The sequence below is a fragment of the Anas platyrhynchos genome, chromosome 5, assembly GCF_047663525.1.
Source record: "Anas platyrhynchos isolate ZD024472 breed Pekin duck chromosome 5, IASCAAS_PekinDuck_T2T, whole genome shotgun sequence".
NCBI lineage: Eukaryota > Metazoa > Chordata > Aves > Anseriformes > Anatidae > Anas > Anas platyrhynchos.
Window position 1 is genome coordinate 54,266,735 of NC_092591.1, and position 19,407 is coordinate 54,286,141.

General features: G+C 39.3%; 1 protein-coding gene across 1 annotated transcript; it reads right to left on the minus strand.

Annotated features, from left to right (window-relative positions):
* Positions 1–2,929: 2,929 nt before the first annotated feature.
* Positions 2,930–18,777, minus strand: CSRP3 (cysteine and glycine rich protein 3). The gene is made up of 6 exons (XM_021275530.4): positions 18,624–18,777; positions 11,827–11,958; positions 7,073–7,241; positions 5,493–5,628; positions 4,651–4,744; positions 2,930–3,585 (listed from the first exon to the last, which is right to left on the minus strand). Exons 2-6 carry the CDS (start codon positions 11,936–11,938, stop codon positions 3,506–3,508), a joined length of 591 nt encoding a protein of 196 aa, XP_021131205.1. The 5' UTR covers positions 11,939–11,958; positions 18,624–18,777; the 3' UTR covers positions 2,930–3,505.
* Positions 18,778–19,407: the final 630 nt, after the last annotated feature.

Below are 19,407 nucleotides of genomic sequence, written 5' to 3' on the forward strand. Positions count from 1 at the left end.
TTTAAGATGGGGGAAAAAAAAATGCTGCTTCACAGCGGCTGGGGGAGAGAGAGAGGAGTGAGAAACAGCCTTGCAAGCACCGAGGTCAGTGAAGGAGGGGGAGAGGTGCTCCAGGCAGCGGAGCAGAAGTCTCCTGCGGCCTCTGGTGAGGCCCATGGTGAAGCAGGCTGTCCCCCTGCAGCCCGTGAAGTAACTCGGCTGCTCACCTGAGTAAAACCACCACAAACAGTCATATTAATTGTGATGACACTTTGCTGCTACAATAAAATCTGTATTTGGCATGAGCAGCTTTGATGGACAGTGGCCAGGAAGGAAGTTCTCAGCACTGAGCAGATAGGACTGAAGGAGTGTTTCTTCCTCCAAGCAGAAGGGAGATGAACTAACGCTGTGGAGCTACAGAGGCTCCCAGGAGCAAAATAATACAACACTGCTGTGATTCAGTTTCGCTGGTGAACCTTTTGTCTTCTAAATCTGGATGGGCTAGTTCCAACATGTTCTGAGACGCTGCTCTGTCTTCAGGAAGCCTTACATGGAATCGTCTGCTGCAGATCGTTGTGATTAATGTTCTGAAGGTAATTGCCTTGCTGTGGGAATGTTCTCGGGGGCTAATCTGGTCAAAGCAATGAATGGGAGTGTCACTACATTCAGGCAGCACTACTTGTGAGGAAAGTGCAGTGCAGTGTTCAAAAACAGGTGAATAAATAGTGATGGAATTGCTGATATTGTTCGAATTTGAATCCCTGGTCTTTGACTTTTCCTGCAGGGGTTACCTGGTAGCTGGTGGAATCATCTGCACAACCAGCACCATGCCAAACCCAACTATTTCCACAAAGACCCTGATTTCAGTATGCACCCTTCTTGTTTAGCTTGGGAAAGACGCTCTCAGTGAAGGTGAGTGTGGGGGCATCTGGACAATGCTAAGATGTAGCCCAGAGAAGCAAATAGTCATAAAAAGATTATGACATAAAAGATTTTAAAGACAGAAAGCTATAGACTGAAGTATAAAAACATGGATTGTCACTTTTTGACTTTTGATTGTCTGACAATCTCATGGTCTTTTGTTCATGCCAAGGTTACAGTTTGATGTATGTATCTTAAACACCTACCTCAGACCTGCTTATCATGATGCTTAGGCGCTAGGTCCTGGAAAATAAAGTCTTAAAATCAGTACTCTAATCAGTTCTCTAAGTTGCTAGAAGAGCATGGTAAGCACCTTGAAACCCTTCCAAAGAATGAGTCAGTCCACTTGATTAGTGTTAGATGTTGTTAGTGATATTGTAGATAGTGAGTCAGATGTTCCCTTGTGGTCTTTTTGGTTGTGGGAGCTGCTTTGCACCTAAATCTAGCACCACCATAGCACAAGCATATCAAAATATTTCTTAATTGTAAATTTTTTACTTTCATAAAAATTAAAACCATGAACACAGCTCCCCCTCATTCCTGTGATTTGAGATGTCATTAGGCTAAGTAAGGTCTCTTTATCTTTTCTTTCCCCAGCAATTCTGTTTACTCACAGGGCAGAGAAAGGGCCTCTTGGTTAGATAAAGCATCCTCTTTAATTATGTGTCTTTTTCCTTCAGCTAGTAATAAGCAAAGAAATTGCAGTTCTCCAATGCATGTAGAAAATTCCAGCTCCACTGTCTCAGAAAGACTCCTGGGAAGAGAGCTTATGCAAAGTGTTTATTCATAGAAAACTGTTAGCTGAAACCTGGAAAAATTTAGCCAGTTATCTTCTGAAAGAACTCTCATGGTTATATATTAGCATGAACACGAAGTATCTAGAATGGAAGTGTAGGAAATTAGTTCTCATCTCTTTCTGCTTTTAACAGAAGTGAGTCAGGCACAGTGTGGATGGGCAAAATGGATTTCAGTAGTTTAATTCAGTTCAGTTTGATTGGTTGGTTCCAGTTGTTTGGGTCTAGTGTAAATATTTTGGAGGTTTTTCTCAGTAACAGGGGAGCTATGGAAATAGTTTGCTCTACCTCATTATTTTGTCCTTCAAAGAATCAGGAGCACAAAATTTGAAGATGATATCAAGAATCCTTTCATGTGAATAGTAGAAAAAAAACACACTGTGAAGCAATAAAAGTACTCACGCTATATAAATATTTAATCTCTTTGCTGTTTCATGAAATTAAAATATTCAACAAAAAGGCAGATGCCTTTGTAGAGTATTTACTACTTGGATCTTGTAGAAATGATTTTGCGGTCATTATAGGATAACGTCCAAATTCTTATATATTTTCTGACTACTGTCTTTACCACTCAAAAACCTGTGACGTTCATCACCATCACTGAAAACTTTCCTGCAAAACTCAAATGCCTTCTGAGCATTTTTGTTATTTTTAAGTGTTTTTCTATCCTATCATGAGTTTTGGAACTCTTCCTAAAAATTGTTGTGTTCTGACATCTGCATATATTGATATCTGGATGTAGAGGCTCATATGAAATCTGTTTCTCTCTGCTGCTTTGGGAGTTCAGTACCTGCTTTTCAAGAATTGAGGTAGGATTAGACAGATTTAAGAGGTATGTTAAATTAGTTTGTTATACACGAATAAGGAATATTTCATGAAGTGTCTTAGTTCTCCAGCTAGCCCATTACAATGTGTTTTTTTTCTTCCCAGCATGGAAAAAAAAAAAAAAGGAATTCATGCTGTACAGTTATCAGCATAAATATTTTATCTGTGGGTACTTTGGCTTTCTTGGAGCGTGTTTGAATAGAGGTCAAAACACTAATGAAAACTAGCAGAGAAACAGATCAAGATCAGAAAATGAAAGTTAAATACTGTCTGGAACTGACAATGTAGACTAAAGCAAAGTGATGAGAGAATTCTTGCAGTTATGAAATAGAGGGTTTAATTCATCTCAGTGAAATGCATTAATCTGTGACATTTTGGAACGTAAAGCACAAGCAAATTGAAATAAAAAATGTGAAGCAATATGAGTACTTTATTGTAGCTTGAAAACATACAATAACAAAACTGACAACGCTGTACTCTGAGAAAACTTGCTATTTCTGGAGAAATAGCTCCCTTTGAGAGAGAATTCTAGGTACTTTTTAATTGTCTCAAAGTGAGTAACATCTACTTTGCCATAATACAAATAACATCAAAATGTTCAAAACACCACTAGGAAACTGGCCTAAGTCAGAACACTCTGACCTTTACCACTGTGTGATCCATAAGACATCTCTGTCTTAATGGGACAGTATGCTGAATCTTTCAAAGTTCAGTCTAAAATGTGGTAAATAGTAGTTTAAGAAGCAATAATATTCCTTGAACAGAAGTTTATGTCCTTATTTGCTCTAAAAGTAAATCTAACTTCATCACTGTAATTTTTTTTAGGCTATTCTAAGAATTTCTTAAGATACAAGTTTGCAAGCTTTTTCTGCAAGGTGGAGGATATTAAACAAATGCCCTAGTTTATTAGCAATATGTGATGTTTTTATTTTACTTGACAACTGTTATCTGCTGACATCAACAGCAGAATCTGTTGCATCCACTTCTCATTCGCATTCTTTCTTTTCCGCTTGAGTGAGGCCACCAAAACCAATTCCTTTGGGACCAAAATTTTTTGCGTAGCAAACTGCAAAAGAAGGAGGAGGGTAAATAATATTTGAAATGTTTTCATGTCGAGGTAAAGGACTTGTGTCTTTAGTACTAGTTCCAAATACAGGTTGATAAAAAGAAGGAAATGTGAATATCTTTCTCAATAGTGTCGAGTCTAATAGTGAAACACATTTGACTTAAACAAAAGTGTCGCATCTGAGCTTCTCCAAAAAAGTCAGAAACAGTGTGTATCCAAGATTTAGGTAATGCTTTCTTTAAAGCTGCCTTCCCATCCATCCAGACCATCAGAGATTTTCAAAGGAGGTTAAAAGAACTAGAACATAGTCCAGCCAGCTTCGACGGAAGTTTAAGCAATGCCATGTTAACTGGGTATTGCTAGGTGTATGCATGTTCGTTTATCACAATTCTGTTTAAGTAATAATGGTCAGCATTTTTCTCAAAATATGCCTATTTGACTACGTGCTGTTGTCAGACTGTGCCCAACTTAAGTATTTTTTAGGACTCTCTGTAGAGTGTAGAGTTTAGCGTAGGATATGAAAACCTGGCATACTTTGTTCTTTTTTGCATAGTTCAGCGAAATCTGCAAGGTTTGTTGATCTGAGAAGAATATCTGGATATATAATTTAGCATGAACACATTTTCTTCTCTACAACCAATATAACAGAAGTATCTTTTAATTCCTCCTGGCAAGAATTCCAATTGGGATCATGACTTTCAAAGATCTATCTGTGTATTTGTGATTTTAGTTATTTATTTTTTTAATGAGCGAGTGAGATTGTGTAGTTACAAAAATTTGCCCAGCAGGTATAGCCAGTGTTCCTATTAGGAGATCTGAGGATAAATCAGAGAGGATGTTGTATTTGTAGAAAAATTACAGATTTAAAATTGAAATGTTCATACTAGAAGATGCAACTGCAATGTTGCCACAGTTCTTTCTTTGTTTTTGGAAAGTTGTGAAAATAAAATGAAAATTCACATAGTTGTTAAACATGCAGCAGTAAATCTTGATGGCAATACTAGGTCTAAAAGGAATAATCTTACATTGACTCGATAACCCAGTTGAGGTCGTTGCAATCCTTACCTTTACAGTAGAGCTCTCCATCTTTGTCTGTAACATTGGTAGATTCTAAACTCTTGCCACAAATAGCACAGCGGAAGCATGTCTTATGCCAAGGCTGAGGAAATGAAGACAATGCATTGTGTGTTACAGCAAACGCACAGCTAGCAGATGCAAGAAACAACTAACTGTTGCTTTTGCCTAAAACTGTCTTCTTGCTTTTAAGGCTTCCACGTCTTGTCCTTCTAGATTTTTTTTTTTTTTTTTTAAATTATCTCACTTTATTATCCCATTATTATTTAACATCTTACCTAGCAACTTGCTTGTTAATAGAGCTCTAGTAAAACGCAGAGAGCCTTAGATAGTGCTCTCTCATAGTGGCCTCTCCCTTTGTGTGTGGAGGTAATATTCTAGTGAGAGTTTAGAGCAGAGGGCCAGCGTGTCACGGGATGCTGGCTTTTCTTTTTTTAATCAAAGAAAATAAGTCTTCTTAATATAATCTTTAGAATAATATAATCTTTAATACATCTGCATTTGCCACTACAAATAAATGTTTAAATTAGAACTATTTCAAGAGATGTTAGTGGGATGATGGTCGCAGAGGAGGCAGCCTGTACAGCAGTCAAAAAGGAAGGGTTGTTTCACAGACATCAACAAGAAAGTTCAGGCTTATGCAGGAGCACATGACTTTAAACCTGATAGGCGATATATCAGACTCTACCAATTTGTTATCATCTTCTTATGAATATGAAGAAATCATCTTCATATTTTCTTCATCAAGACTGAGTAAAAACTTCAGGGAATGATTAGCTATAGTCTATCTCCATTTGAAAAGCTTTTTTCCTAGTATTTTAGTAACTACTTACTTTTCCTCCTCCCATTATCTTCTCTGCAGCGTACACTGACTTGCCACAGCGGGGACATTTATCCACATCGACAATCTTTTTGGCAAACTTTGAAGGATTAGTTGGTGTAGAAGGGCGAGCAGGCTTGGGTGACCCCCTATAACAGAAGTTTTCAGTGTTTTTAAAATACTGCTTAAAATGCTATCTTCATTTTAGAAATTTGAGGTTGTGGTGTTTGTTTTTTGTTTGTATGGTTTGTTTTTGTAAGGGGGAAAATACTAAATTAGTGGTCTAGGACATGCAAAAGGGGGGAAAAAAAAGAAACTGGAATTGTAGAATCACAGAATCACTTAGGTTGGAAAAGACCTTCTGTTGTACTGCATAGTTGAAAAGCTGATACCGTAGCCACTGATATTTCCTGTACTGGACTGAGCAAATGGAGCTAACGGTAGCCACATTTAATGAAAAGTGGAAGTAAAAAATAAATTTTCTTTTTGCTTCTTTTTCTCTTTCTGCCTCTCAGCAAAGGACCCCCACTTCTTGTAACTGGCTACCTGCTAGTACTCAGTGAGCAGATCTTGAAAAACAAACTAACGAAAAAAACCAACTTGATTTTGCATGCTCTTTTACGTTGTTTCATTTTTATTCACTGCAACATTTTGACAAGGAACCGTGGATCTTAGGTGACCTGGGGTCAAAAGCATCAGAAAAATAGCTTTGCTTTATATTTCTGGACTTTGTGCTTTATGCCCTTGTGCTTGCTTAAAGTCATTGACAGAACTACTTGTGAATTATCAGGTTGTTGGACTGCAACAGGTCACTAAATCTACAGGACATAACAGTTCTGGATGCTGAACTCTGTCCACAGTGGATGTATATCTTACTTGGGAGTACAGTTAAATAAGTTATTTGAGCTGTTATTACCTGCCTAGCATATTTGTTGATGAGTTCCCTTATAGTAATAGCAGAAGACAACATTTTTTACTTTGAAATGCGCAGCTTTGAGAATTGTAGGAAAATAGTTTAAAAATGTACTGTCAGAAATAATTATGTTGAGTTGAGGCTTTTTAAAGATGCTATCCTATGGGAATCCCTTCATTCAGTCATGTTCTCCGTGTGCTTGCAAGTATTGTTCAAGCCACAGGGAGGGTTTAGAAACATTATTTCTGTATTGAGAGGAGTAACAGTATGTGGTATTGTGATTATTTGTCTAACAGTAAAACTTAACTGTATCTTAGACTCTGATAAGATAAAGAAAATTCTCATGTTCTACGGTGAATGTGATCTTTATCACAGTGCTACTCATGGCAAATTACAATTGCAGTGATTGCAGCGTAGGTTTGTTGTGGCATAAAAAGGCTGCTGCTGCCAATTGAAGGAGGAGGAAATTCATGAAGAGAGCTTACAGAGACTAGAAATTATTAATAAATGGTACACTGCTGTGTCCACTGAAGAAAAGGTTGTAGGAAGTTCTGTTCAGCCACTCATACTGTGTGTTGTTTTAGGAAGAGAATAAAATATCCCTCTATACCATATATGCCCCACTAAGTGACAAGTGGTATCAGAAAAACAGACAGTGCTGTCAGTGGGATTTAACTCACTGTTGCAGATTCAAGCCTAGGTGATCCCCAGTGTCAGTGCTGAGACATCCTGCCCCTTGTCCAAAGCCAACGCCTTTGGGACCATATTTTCTTCCATAGCAAGTTTTGCAGTAGATTTCAGATTCGTGAGCTGCTACTGTGGTGCTGTCCAGAGCTTTTCTGCAAGCCACTAAAAACGGGAAAAGAGAGGCACAGATAAACATTTGCGTATTCAAAGTTGTATTAGTGTGGTTCAGAATAATTACAGTTAGTGTCTATTTTTGTTCATCTTCAAAAAATACAGAAGGGGGTTAGTGCATAGTCAATAAAAAGCTTCACTGGGCTGTTGCTGATGTAATTGTTCACGCACACAATGTTTGTGCTCTCCAGTTACACTCTAACCCCAGAAAAATCTTGGGCTTGTCAAGACAATTTTTCTAGATCTGTGAGGCCGAAGATGGATCTGAAGTAATCCTCCCAAACCCTAAAAACAAGGGAGAGGTTGTAGGGGTGTCGATTCTACTGTGCATCCACACCTTTCCGTATAGTTCCCCTGAATCTGGAGTGGCTTTCTCATGCCAACCTGTCATATTTTAGGCTGGCAAGTTTTAAAAAGAGAATGTAGCATACTTGCACTGTCCAGTCAGAATCAAGCAGGAAAAAAAAAAAAATATATATATATATATGTATGTATGTATGTATTTAACTTATTTTTTACTTTTTTTCTTTGTTTATATCATTTTGGGGCTGTAGTGCCAGAGGAAGCAGTGATTCCAAATACCTGATTTTCTCAACTCTGTTCAACTTCTTCCAGGATGACAAGAATACGATGATGCAGCTTCTGAGACCACAAGGACCTCCTGCTAGTCGTATTTGTTATGGAGAAATACCGCATGGCTTAGCTCACCAGAAAAGGTCTTGGAGACTTTTGGACAGAAGATGCCCCAGGAGCACCACATGCATAATGGAATGCAAGTTATACTCTCTATGTCACTACTTTAAATCTAGCCTGTAGTTGAAAGGATCGAAGTTAATGAGTGCTAACAGCTGCTTGTTTGAGGTCTCAGTAGACAAGTATCTATGTTTTGAGAAACACAGTCCACATCTTGAGCCAACAAACATAGCTAAGTTCAGTCTTGTGCATGCTTTCTCACAGCAAATGTGCATGAAAGGTAAGGTAGATAAATCTGAGTTCTCTGGGGTGCTTTGCTGATCTGAAATCTGGTCATCTTTTTATGACCAAACCCTGTTACCAGGCCAGCATGAATCTCCTTACTTTATATGCACGGAAACCTGGACAATAATGAAAGTAAAAAAAAAAATAGTTGTGGCAGTCTTCATGTGCTTGGTGACTGTGTATGCCACGCTGGTTTGGAAACTCAGTGTGAGACAGTCCCCACCCCATCAAGAGAGGATGAAGCTTTCAGTTATGAATGCCCATAAAAAAAATGGATTTTGTAGTATAATTCTAAAAACAAAACAAAACACTTGTTACAAATCGTTCAGTGTGCCCACAGTAGTTACTGGGGGGAGGGAGTGAAGGGAAATAATGTTCTCTTCAACTTCCTTTGACCAGGTGCACATACCACAAAGGGCTCTCCAGTCATGTGTGTCCCATTGATAGCTTGGAAAACAGTTGCTTAGCTCATATAAGTAACACAAATATGTCAATTGCACAAGTATTTAAAATGGATGAAAGATCAAGCCTCTAGTAAAGCTGAGTGTTTGATTAGTCCTTTTTTTCTCCCTACATTTAACTGTCCTGCTGTGAGTTTTTTCTCAAATTCATTCAAGTCGGAATTTAAGGATTTAAGGTAACATTAGAGCTTTGTTTCCATCACTGTAGTGTGTAGATGGGAAAATAATTTGCAAGGACTTGTTTAATTAACAGAAATAAAATGAGGGGCTTCTGTAAATGTGTGAACTTGATCACTTTGTGCCGCAGTCTCTTCTGCTTCGGGATTATAATTATGTTAGCTGCAGGAGTTAAGGGATGATGGAAACTCTAGCAGTAGATAAAGTGTTTCTATTTCTGGCTCTGTAGGGATAGAGTATCAATCCGCCACAACAGATGGAGCAAAAGCCCTTGAAGTGCTATTGTTGAAATAACTTTGAGACCTGTCATCTGCTAACAGATACTGTTTGCAAGCTGGCACTAAGAAGTTTCAGGTTTATGGCGAGAGATCCTGCCAAATGTCCGTCACAGCTGTGTTTTAAGCAAAACCTGACAGGGAAACAAGGTACGTAAACAGCAATCTGTGCAAGGAGAAAGGTTTGTTGGAAAGAAGCTTTAAAAACTGTCTGTAGGGAAAAACTATGGAGTACAGATACCGTTATTTTATAGTTCCACATATCTCATTCTTACTGTCTTAACAGGTTGGTTTGAATTGCCTGTAATTTTGCCCAAATTTAACTTTGTGATCCAAAAATACTCGTGTTTTTCATGTGCCAGGTCAGATATAATAAAAGCTCAACTAAGTTGATTTAAATTGTTTTTTGTACCCAAGAATGGGTACAGAGAAGAGTTTTTCTTGTCTTTTCTTGTCTTGAGAAATGAAATCCTTTTACTGATTCATTGAGAAGTCCACGAACATGATACAAGATATTGAATTATCTGGTCCAAAGCTAGCGTATGTGAATCATGGGAAACATAAAGCCAATTAACATACCTCTCACATGCCAGCTGGGCTTAGCTGCATCTTTAATTTTTGACCTTAGACATACTTCTGCTGGGAATCCTTTTTTTAGTATCTAACCTATCAATAATTTAGTTCACACTTATGAGTACAATAGACCAAAAAAAATACAAACAGCAGACTTAATGAATGCTTGTTGTTTATCATGAGTCGTTTAAAAAAAATCAGCTGTGCTAAGATTGAAGCTTAAACTTCAATCATGTATGTTTCAATATTAGGTGTCTGAGAATGCACATATGAGAAAAATATCCTGTTGTGTCACAGTTAATGAGAGCTTTTTATTTTTATTAGACACTGGAGAGTCTATTCAATTGACTTCTCTTTGCATATCGCTTTCTAGCATTGACTAAAGCATAAGTGTCAATTAAATATTTTATCATAATTAACACATCCATGCTTCTCTCCCTGTAGCTTCTGTGATCTATAATACTAATTGTTACAGGCAGCACATGGAAGCAATAAGCAGTCTCTAGTTTTTACCAAACTAAGATTTTTACCATCTGTAAGAATTGGCTGGAGGCAGTCAATTAACTACAACATGTTTTGAGGGAATTCTTTCTTAGTCTTTAGGCATCACTTGCAGGGGACGGGGAGAAGGGCAAACAAGACTCATGTATGTCCTTTGAACTGGTCCCGTACGGTGCTGCAGTGTCATCTAAGCATGTAAAAGCTTTCTCATTTATGAAAAGGAAAAATTTTCAACCTATCCAGGAAAGGAGGGTAAAAAAATAAATTCGGTACTATCAAGTGTGCTAAACTTCATAGCGCAAAGGTCCTAAATCTCAATTGTCTGCAAAATACATTATTTAGCTATCTTTAGCTCTTATCAAATTGTTTTCTCTCTTCACAAAGGGCAAACAGAGGTGGAGTGATACGTTCTCTCTCATTTTTCAGGTGCTAACTCATCTGTAGAGAAAGCTATCTGCTGAACATCGAAGATGCCTGGGGAAAACAGTGAGTGAAATGGGACTGTAGGAAATATGGGGAAGGAGAACACTGAAGTACTTGCAGGGTGTTGGTGGGAGATTTTGATGCAAGAGATAATCTTTCATCTTTTCTGTGTGCATTTTTTTTAGGATTAATTATAAAAATACTCATCTACTATAATATCCTAATAAGACATACTTCTGTCTCAAGAGCACTCTTCGTTTAGTTCCTCTAGACTTTCAAACTTGAAACCCGTAATATGCTACACTGTGGGACAGAGTAGGATTTCTTCAAGATTTACCTAGATACCATATTTCTGCAGTGCTCTAACATCCCTAACAAAAACCGTCATGCTTCATAAAAGAGAAGTCAAGATCCTGAGAGAGACATTGCCCAGTGGCAAAGGCTTAGAAAATTGAAACTTGATGATTGAGAGCTGATGTGGAGTGGCAAACTGGTCTTTCAGAAAGTTGACTGCTGGTTCTGAAAAATTGCAATCATTTGCTATCCTTCAGTTGCTTTAAAAAAAAAAAAAAAAAAGTGGTGGGGGAACCAGTTTACATCTTTAGTGGATTATTCTCTGGAACTAAACTAATTAATCATCCTTACAGACAAGGATTCCTCAACTCAAAACTGACTTTCTACAGAGGTTTAATCAAAACGTGCTGGGGTTGAACAAATGTGCTCAAGGCTTTGCTCACTCGTCTCGTTCCCCTCTCCAGTGTTGCACGCAGTATGTGCAAGGTGCGGCTGCTTCTGGTAGGAATATTTTCTTTGGCCCCATGGGATCCTTAGGTTTCTAGGGAGTCATTCCAGAGTGAGCCTCGCTGTGCTGTGCTTGAAGTAGCAGGATTAGTTCGTGACTGCTCTCTCCTTTGAGTTTTCTCAGAACTAAGATGAATAAGCCTTACAAAAGTTTCCCTGTGTGGAATTGAGTCTGACACTGGCTGTGGCTACTGTCCTGTGTGTTGGTTGTGCTGTTTATGACCTGCTGTAGGTGTTCCATGGGCAAACATGTTGAGTTAGGCCAAATATGAAGCTTCTTTATTGTGTTTCTGCTTGGATGCAAGTTAATACGAAATAAATTACTAGGGATGATCTCTACAGAGCTATGAAAATAGTGTGAAGTTAAAAGAGTGTAGCCCAGCTTACTGCAGAGGAAGCACGTCTTGTGAAAACTCCTTCCATTGCACTGAATTTCCTCAGCGTGGTACACTGTCTTCTCGCAGGCACCGCATTTGGCTCCACCTCCCCAGTTTGGCATCCTTGTATGCAAAGGGAAACCTATAAAATCAAATTGCATAAATAAATGCAATGGAAAAAGTGAGTTATTTTAAACAGAACAGCTTGATTTTTTTTTTCTTTTTCCCTTTATTGTTCCCAACACCATCACCAGTGAACTGCTATTGCGGGGTGGCCCCGAGCCAGGATCTGCTCGGGTGAACTGTACCATAGCACTCGTAAATTATCTGCTAGCAGAGAGGTGAGATGGCAGCTGAGAGTCAGCACAGGTCTGCGTGCCAGGCCCTGCGTAGGAAGGCAGACCTGGGGAGACCTTCTGTGCTGCTGGGACAGTGGCTGGCATAATGGCTCTTGGAGGAGACACGCTGCGTATCTGTGCTGTAGGAGGAATGTCACAGCAGACAGGTCACGGGGTGAGGGCACCAGCCTGGTGCTCTCGGGGGGCAGCCTCGGTCCTCTGCATGGCACTGTTTTGTAAATAAGGTCGTTCCTTAGCATGCAATCATGTAAATACAGTACATGGTAAATATGTTAAACAATTGCAAGGTGTTTCGGTAACAAGATTATAGGGTCATTCTTGCGTCTTCTGGAGAAGTGAATCTAGGCTGTATTTACAACAAATAGTCATTTAATTTCAGTCCTGCCCTCCCTTCTATCCTAGCACAGCCTTTTCCCTTTAGTTCTTGCTTTCTTTTCATCTGTGCTGATGAGGCAAATTTTAACGAAGGCTAACAAACACTTTTAAGCTTTACAGGAGTTGAAAAGCAAAACTTTGGATAGAATTTGACCTTAAACTCTCTACAGAAAAATATTGTCTGTAGGCTGTGTGAAGAGACACTGTATTATGCATTATGCATTTCCAAAGCGTGACCTTCCTCAGTGACATATGTATATAGGCAATTATATATATATATATATATATATATATATATATAAAGGCAATTTTCTCTTTCAATATGATGTCACATTCTCTGATGAATGAAGAGCTGGATAAATTCTACCTTGTAGCTGAACAACTGTATGATGTTATTTCAGAGGACGCTGGAGTAGAAATAAGTTCTTCTTTTCTGAGTTCCTCATAAACTATGGTCACTGTGCAGCAGGATTATTGCTGCAGCAAGTTATTATAAAGTAATGGCAGGTTCCTAAGATGCTTAAGCTGTACTTTCCTTCGTCAATTGTTGCTAAAATCTAAAGATGGGAGAGAAAGGCAGTAGTGCTTACTGTTGCAGTTACTATTGAAGTGCCTTGCCCAAGGTCATGTAGGAGGACAGTGACAGAGCCCGGAGCTGAACGCACACCACCTGACTGCAGGCACAGTAAGTGCCCTTCCTGACGATTGTGCTATCACCCATCTGAAATGACCACAGCCTATGGTTTGCCCTTCTGTATTCTTGTTTGAGTCATCGTTTCTGGAAAGACTGGAACGTCATCTTGTCATCTGCACGTCGTATTATCAGGTTGTTCCAAGCTCCTGGCTCGGGCCTCCTTTGTCCTTCTTGGAAAGCCAGTCATTTTCTTATTATAGTTCTTTCAAAGCCTGCTTGTCCCAGTTGTATTTGATTAAATCCACTATCAGATATTCTTAAATAAGAAAAGGGTTTTCACTACTGAATCAAGTCTGCCACCTGAGAATTTTCTTCTGATGTCATGTAAGAGAGGGGAAATTATCATAGCAGTGATGTAACGTAGCTCTTACTTTAAACAGCTTGCATTTTACCCTAACATTTTACAGTGTCTGTACATATGACTCTAATATCCCATTTACTCATAATCTCAGTGACTTCTGTACCATATCTGCTAAATTTCAGAATGAGATTAATGTTTTCTACCTGCCAGCTCTACAAGATTAATCTGCAGCTGAAGGGAGTTCTTTCTGGTACTAATGCTAAACATCATGCAACCAGAGCAAAAGGCAACACTACCTGGCAAAACCAAGACAGGACTGTAGCACAGGAGCGTGTGCTCATGCTGAAGCAACAGCGCTGAGGATGCAGCAGTGTGGGGACATTTTAACCGTCAGTGTTTGATAACAATCTATATATTAGCATATCCTGAGGTATCCACTGTCGCACTCTGGTTATTAGTGTATCCCCAACCCCATTTAATCCCCAATCACTGCTGTGACTGCTACCTGCAGCAGACAGCATATCTGACATCCTACTGCAAGACCCAGGCTCTCCTTTGGGATGCTGATTTTGGCTTAGTGGAACCAGCTCCTTAGCTCGGTCAGCCTAGTCCTCAGCTGCCATAAAGCAACTGCTCCATTAAATTCTTTCAGACCCTGTCAGTTCTCCTGCTGCTCTGACAGCTAGAAAACCCTAATAATGCATGAGAGAGAGGAAAGCTCAGCTTGCCTCTGTGTTTATTTGTAATGTAACAAGAAAGAAGGAGAAATACAATATAGAGATCTGATGTAGCTGAAATAAATAAGAATAACTGTATGCAAGGAATGGATGATAAATTTGTTTCCCTCTTACTCAGGAATGTTTTAACGAAATAGTGCTGTTTAAATCTTTATCCAATTTCTTTTAAATGGGAGAAAAGGGAATAGGGAGAAATATTTCACTTTGGTAAAATCTTTTCTCTGTATGACATTTTATGTTCTCCCTTTTTTAAAGCGTTTTTTGTATCGGTGTTATTTTTTCTTTTAAAATTGAAGTAATACTTGTCAAAGATCTTAAGAGAAGGAAGAGCAGTGACAGAAAATTCAGTGCTGTGATTGAAAATTAAAACAAGATTTTTGCATTCACAGCATCTCCTTTGATTCAAGCAGACAGTTGAATCCTGTACCCACTGCAGCAGCATCGGCAGCTGCCTGGGAAGAGCGTGGTTTGCACCTCTAGTTACCAACAGAGTAAAACTGCTTCTGCTGTTCTAGTTCCCTTCAGAGACACACAGAATATTTCAAACTGTGACAACAGGAGACTTGTTGGAAACTAATTCTGATTACATCATTAGCTGAAAGAAACAAATAATCTCTGAAAGTCTGATAATGCTTGATAGCTGCAGGCTGTGGTTAGAGCTCTTAGAAGAACCATTGCTCCTGAGGCTAATTATAGTTACATGACTGGGCATGCATACACATTTTCCATGCTTTTTTGGCATCACCTGATGGGAAGCTGTAGGAGAAAGAAGTCACGGTAAAAATGTTATGCCAGAATCCTTACGGGAAGAGTGGTAGTGGATGGCATGATGTCTGCACTGGCTGGCTTAATAGCCGGATGGGGGATCAGGGCAACTCCACAGTCCTTGTGTTCTTGCTTTATTCATCTCCCTGAATGCAGAACGGCAGTGGCCCTCCCTGCAGATGCTGCCTGTGCAGCAGGATTACTGCAAGCCATTAAATTCCATTTCTGTCTGCATTACCTGCAAATAGAACTCAGCCTCCTACTTGTCATGCAAAAATTATACCCAAAGTCTTAATTCCACTTAATTAAATTTGGTGCTAGTATCTAAACTCATTTGAAATACCCTGAGTTTTGTCATCTTAATCTGGCTAATTTACAGGGACTGCTGGCAATGTTTTGTTTGTTTGTTTGTTTGTTTTTTAGCGTAGATCACCAAAATATAAGTGTTACCCCTTGTTGGCAGGCACTTCTGGTACTGTTAAGCTGGAGGAGCATGCTTGGCCTTGCTGTAGTATTCAGCAGCTTGTATCATTCAATTTCAAAATGCAGCTACTACATGGAGTAGAATTTATTACACATTGGACGTGCAGCCAAGGATACGTGCTTCACTTTATTTAGATTGTAACACCACTATATAGGCTTGCCTCAGACCAAAGGAGCCTTTGAAGTGTTTCTGTGCTCTTCACAAGCATGAAAAAAATGTGAGTTGTCTTCTCCTGGGCTATTAGGCATGCTGTACAAATCTAGCTGTAACATGATTGTCACAGAGCGTGTGTCACTGATCACAGTACTATTGATAAGAGCGTCATCCAAAAATATATTTAGATCCATTGATCTAAATGGGAAGTGGATGAGGTAGTGGCCTTAGAAGTTTCCTAGAGGAGCAGAAGATAGTGCTAGGCAGTGCGGTGTAGGTGAAAAAAGATATTGCGTGTAATTTTGGTGTGTGTATGCAAAATAGTCGGTTTTCCCTTCTAAATGCTTCTGTGTTTGATAGTCTAGAGCTCAAGTAATTTCTGTGTGAATGGCAGAAATCATTTATCGTGTGGCTGGGAGGGTTATCTCAGGGTGCCATGTGCTACAGGCTGCCTTTGAAGCAGATAAACAGAATGGGAAATGTAGGTCTTCGTGATCACTTCACTGATCCTGCTGTGGTGTAGGGGCTGAACCAGGGCCAGCAGGAGCGCTGTGCCTTGCATCTCTGGTTCAGTCCTAGCTAGGGCTGTTTGGCCCAGACCTGGTTAGGAGCATAAAAACACTGATTTCTTCTATAAGAAACAAAGAATAATAATATCAAATGAAATCGCTGTCTACACTGAAATGCAAGCATCGAGGCTATGCTGGGAATTCTTCGCCCTGTGGAAGTCTGTGGGAAATGTCAGTGCGGGCAGGACTCCCTTCTGGTATCTAATCACAGCGCTGCTGCTGCCCTGTCCTGTGACAGCCAGTGACTCACCCAGCCCTCCTCAGTGCTGCTCACCTCACCAGCCCCGTGGGGATAAAAAAACACAGCTTCCTTTGTGAAGACCTTCGAATAGCCTCGATAGAAAAGGTAGAGCTGGATCCCGCTGTGTATATGTGGGGATCTCATCACATTGCGTGCAGTTCCTGCCGGGCCTCTGGCTGCTGCTCCAGTGAGCCAGCTTCCCTCACCAGCCTTGTCTTGTATCTGTTGGCCTCATAGGAACATTTTGAGTATCTTTGGACATCTAAAATGGCACTGAGGGCAACTGAATTCTATCTATAGTGTCTCTTCTGAAGGAGTAGTAATGTCTTTTGATGTTTCTGGTTGATTTTCTTTTTCTCTGTCAGTTTTACTGTTATTTAGTGTAGCATTCCTTATTGGCAAAAGCTTTGTTTGCTTTAAAAATATTTAAGCATTTCAATTCTATTTAGAAGTAGTGATAAAATGCCACTATAGGTTTTCTCTTTCTCTCTAGCTAGCGCTCAAAATGTTCTGTTTTATCTTGATGTGTCTGCAGTGTAAAGCACGATCCTTGCCGCAGCATCCAGAAACGCCAAAAGGTGTTTTGGTCAAAATCTAATCCATTGTGGAAAGCATTGTATGTCTTAGCAGACTAAATCTACAATAGAGAAAATGTTTGTATTTGAGGAGTGAGCTCACTTAATGAAACAGGCAGTATTGTTATATATTGATAATCATATTTCTTAAGTTCTGATGCATTCAACTATGGATACATACAAATTTTAGGTCAATTAGTGTAATATATTCAACCTCCACCACAATCTCGTGATGGCTAGCATTTCTTCCTTTATTTCTGTGGTAAACCAACATGTAGAGATGAAGGAATGGGATCTTCCACACTGATGTGGGAAGATGAACACTGGTTTTTCATTGACACTGGTCACTCTGAGTTCCATGAGTGCTTTTGAAACAAAAGATTTTAAGTGACATGATGTGAAGTACGTGATGGGCAAAGCCGATAGGGAGAAAAAAAAAAGTCCTGTGCCTGCAACTTCTGCTTTAATCTTCCTATCCTTCCTAATTATCTATTATTTTCTTTCATAGTAATGCTGTATTGCTGTTAAAATGTCTCGATGCACGCTTTGAGAGAAACTTAAGCTGGCACCAAAAAACAAAAGGTACCCTGACACTAGAACCAGGTACTTAGTTGTGACTTCAAAAAGGAACCTAAAACCCAACCCTTCCTGCCCCCTGCACGCGCGCTCACCATTTCACATGGATTCATGTGGCTGCAGAAAGCTGCATCCCGCTGTACAAACCAGATGTTCCTTTTTCCAGAGCTAATCCTCTGCTATCAGCTTTCATTTTTCCTTCCTTTCCTCCTCTATGCCCATAGTCATGCACTAAGTCTTTTTGTGGCAAGCAAAGCTGTTAAAGGCTGTAAAACATTGCCATGATAATTAAGATCAGGCACAATTATTTTATATAGGTGTAAGGCTTTATTTTTTGAGATAATTTGATTTTTAGATGGATAGCTTTTCAAAGTAAGCAGTGTTTTGTTTTTTAAATATTGTGGATCTTCTGAGTACCTTGCTGATCATGCTGCCCTTTAATGCTTGTGTAATCAGTATCTGAATTCTTTCATCCCACATTGTTATTTTGGCTTTTTCTTTTTAGCCAGTTTGCATAGAATTTTTTCGTGTATGATATAAAACCAATTAGCGACTGACATTAAATACGTTGAGTTTGTTTTATTTTCTAGAATACTTCTCTCTGAGAAAGTCTGAGAGCAGGTAAATTTTTATGCTTTAGAAAGCGTATATACATGGACTAGCTGTAGAAAACACAATTATGTAGTTTTGGAACATTTTTAAAGTTTCTGAAACTTCTGTTATCTGGTCCCGCACATAGTCAACACACGCCTCATTAACAAGGATCTCCACAGCCCTGTTCTTGTAACACCAGTAGCTACTAAGTAGGCTGAGAAGCCCAGACAAATCTCTTATCAGTTGACTGCTACAAACCTAAAATAGTGTTGTCAGTTCTGTAGGGCTCGCTATGCATTTTCTTAAGCAATAAGCAAGTTTTGCTATCTGTTGGGGAAAAAAACCCCAAACCCTTACCAGCAGAACCCCATATAGCGTACTTACCAGAGTAGCTTGATGTTTTTCCCTGTTTTCTTGTGCCTCCAAGGATGTGAACTGGAAGGATTCCTGCACTCTTTAAATGCGGTGCCCACCACTGCTGGCCCTATAGGCTGGGAGGGGAGGGGAATGAGAGAGGGCTTCAGGGATCTGAGCAATGCCATTGCTATCATGGAGCTGAAAATAACTTCTGACAAAAGCCTGGCATTTTGTTCCCTTATGTCCACTTGTGAGTAGGTGGACAACAATGCAGCCCCTCAGATGACGCCTAGAGGGCATTCCTAAATGCAGCCTAATAGATCATAAATAAAGAGTAAAGTTTTGTAGTCGCTATTGCATTGCTTAAATGCGGAACATAAGATAGTGGTTCCTGAAAATGAGGATTTAGTCGTGAATGGTCACATTGCAAAAAATAATTTGCCAAAATAACTATAGCTATTCATATGTAAAGCTGTTTGTAGGAACCCCTCTGGAATTCAACAGCTTTAAACCAAAGAAATTTTCCTTCAGCTGAGCAGTTCATAACTTGATATCTGTAAATGGTGTGTCTGAGGAAGCTCTTAGAGTTCAGGGATTTTTTTTTTCCTATCATTTTTTAATTGTTACCTTTTTTTAGGCATTAAGATAGCTAGTTAATATGCATGATGCTTAACATGTCTTACCACTGTGGCAGTAAATGTTTGCTGTGCCTCGGTGAGCCCCTCGGAAACGGATGATGCCACAGCTGTATGAGAAATGCAAAAACCCAAGTATGAAGCGCTTAAAGTTCCTTTTTGATAGGCATTTATTT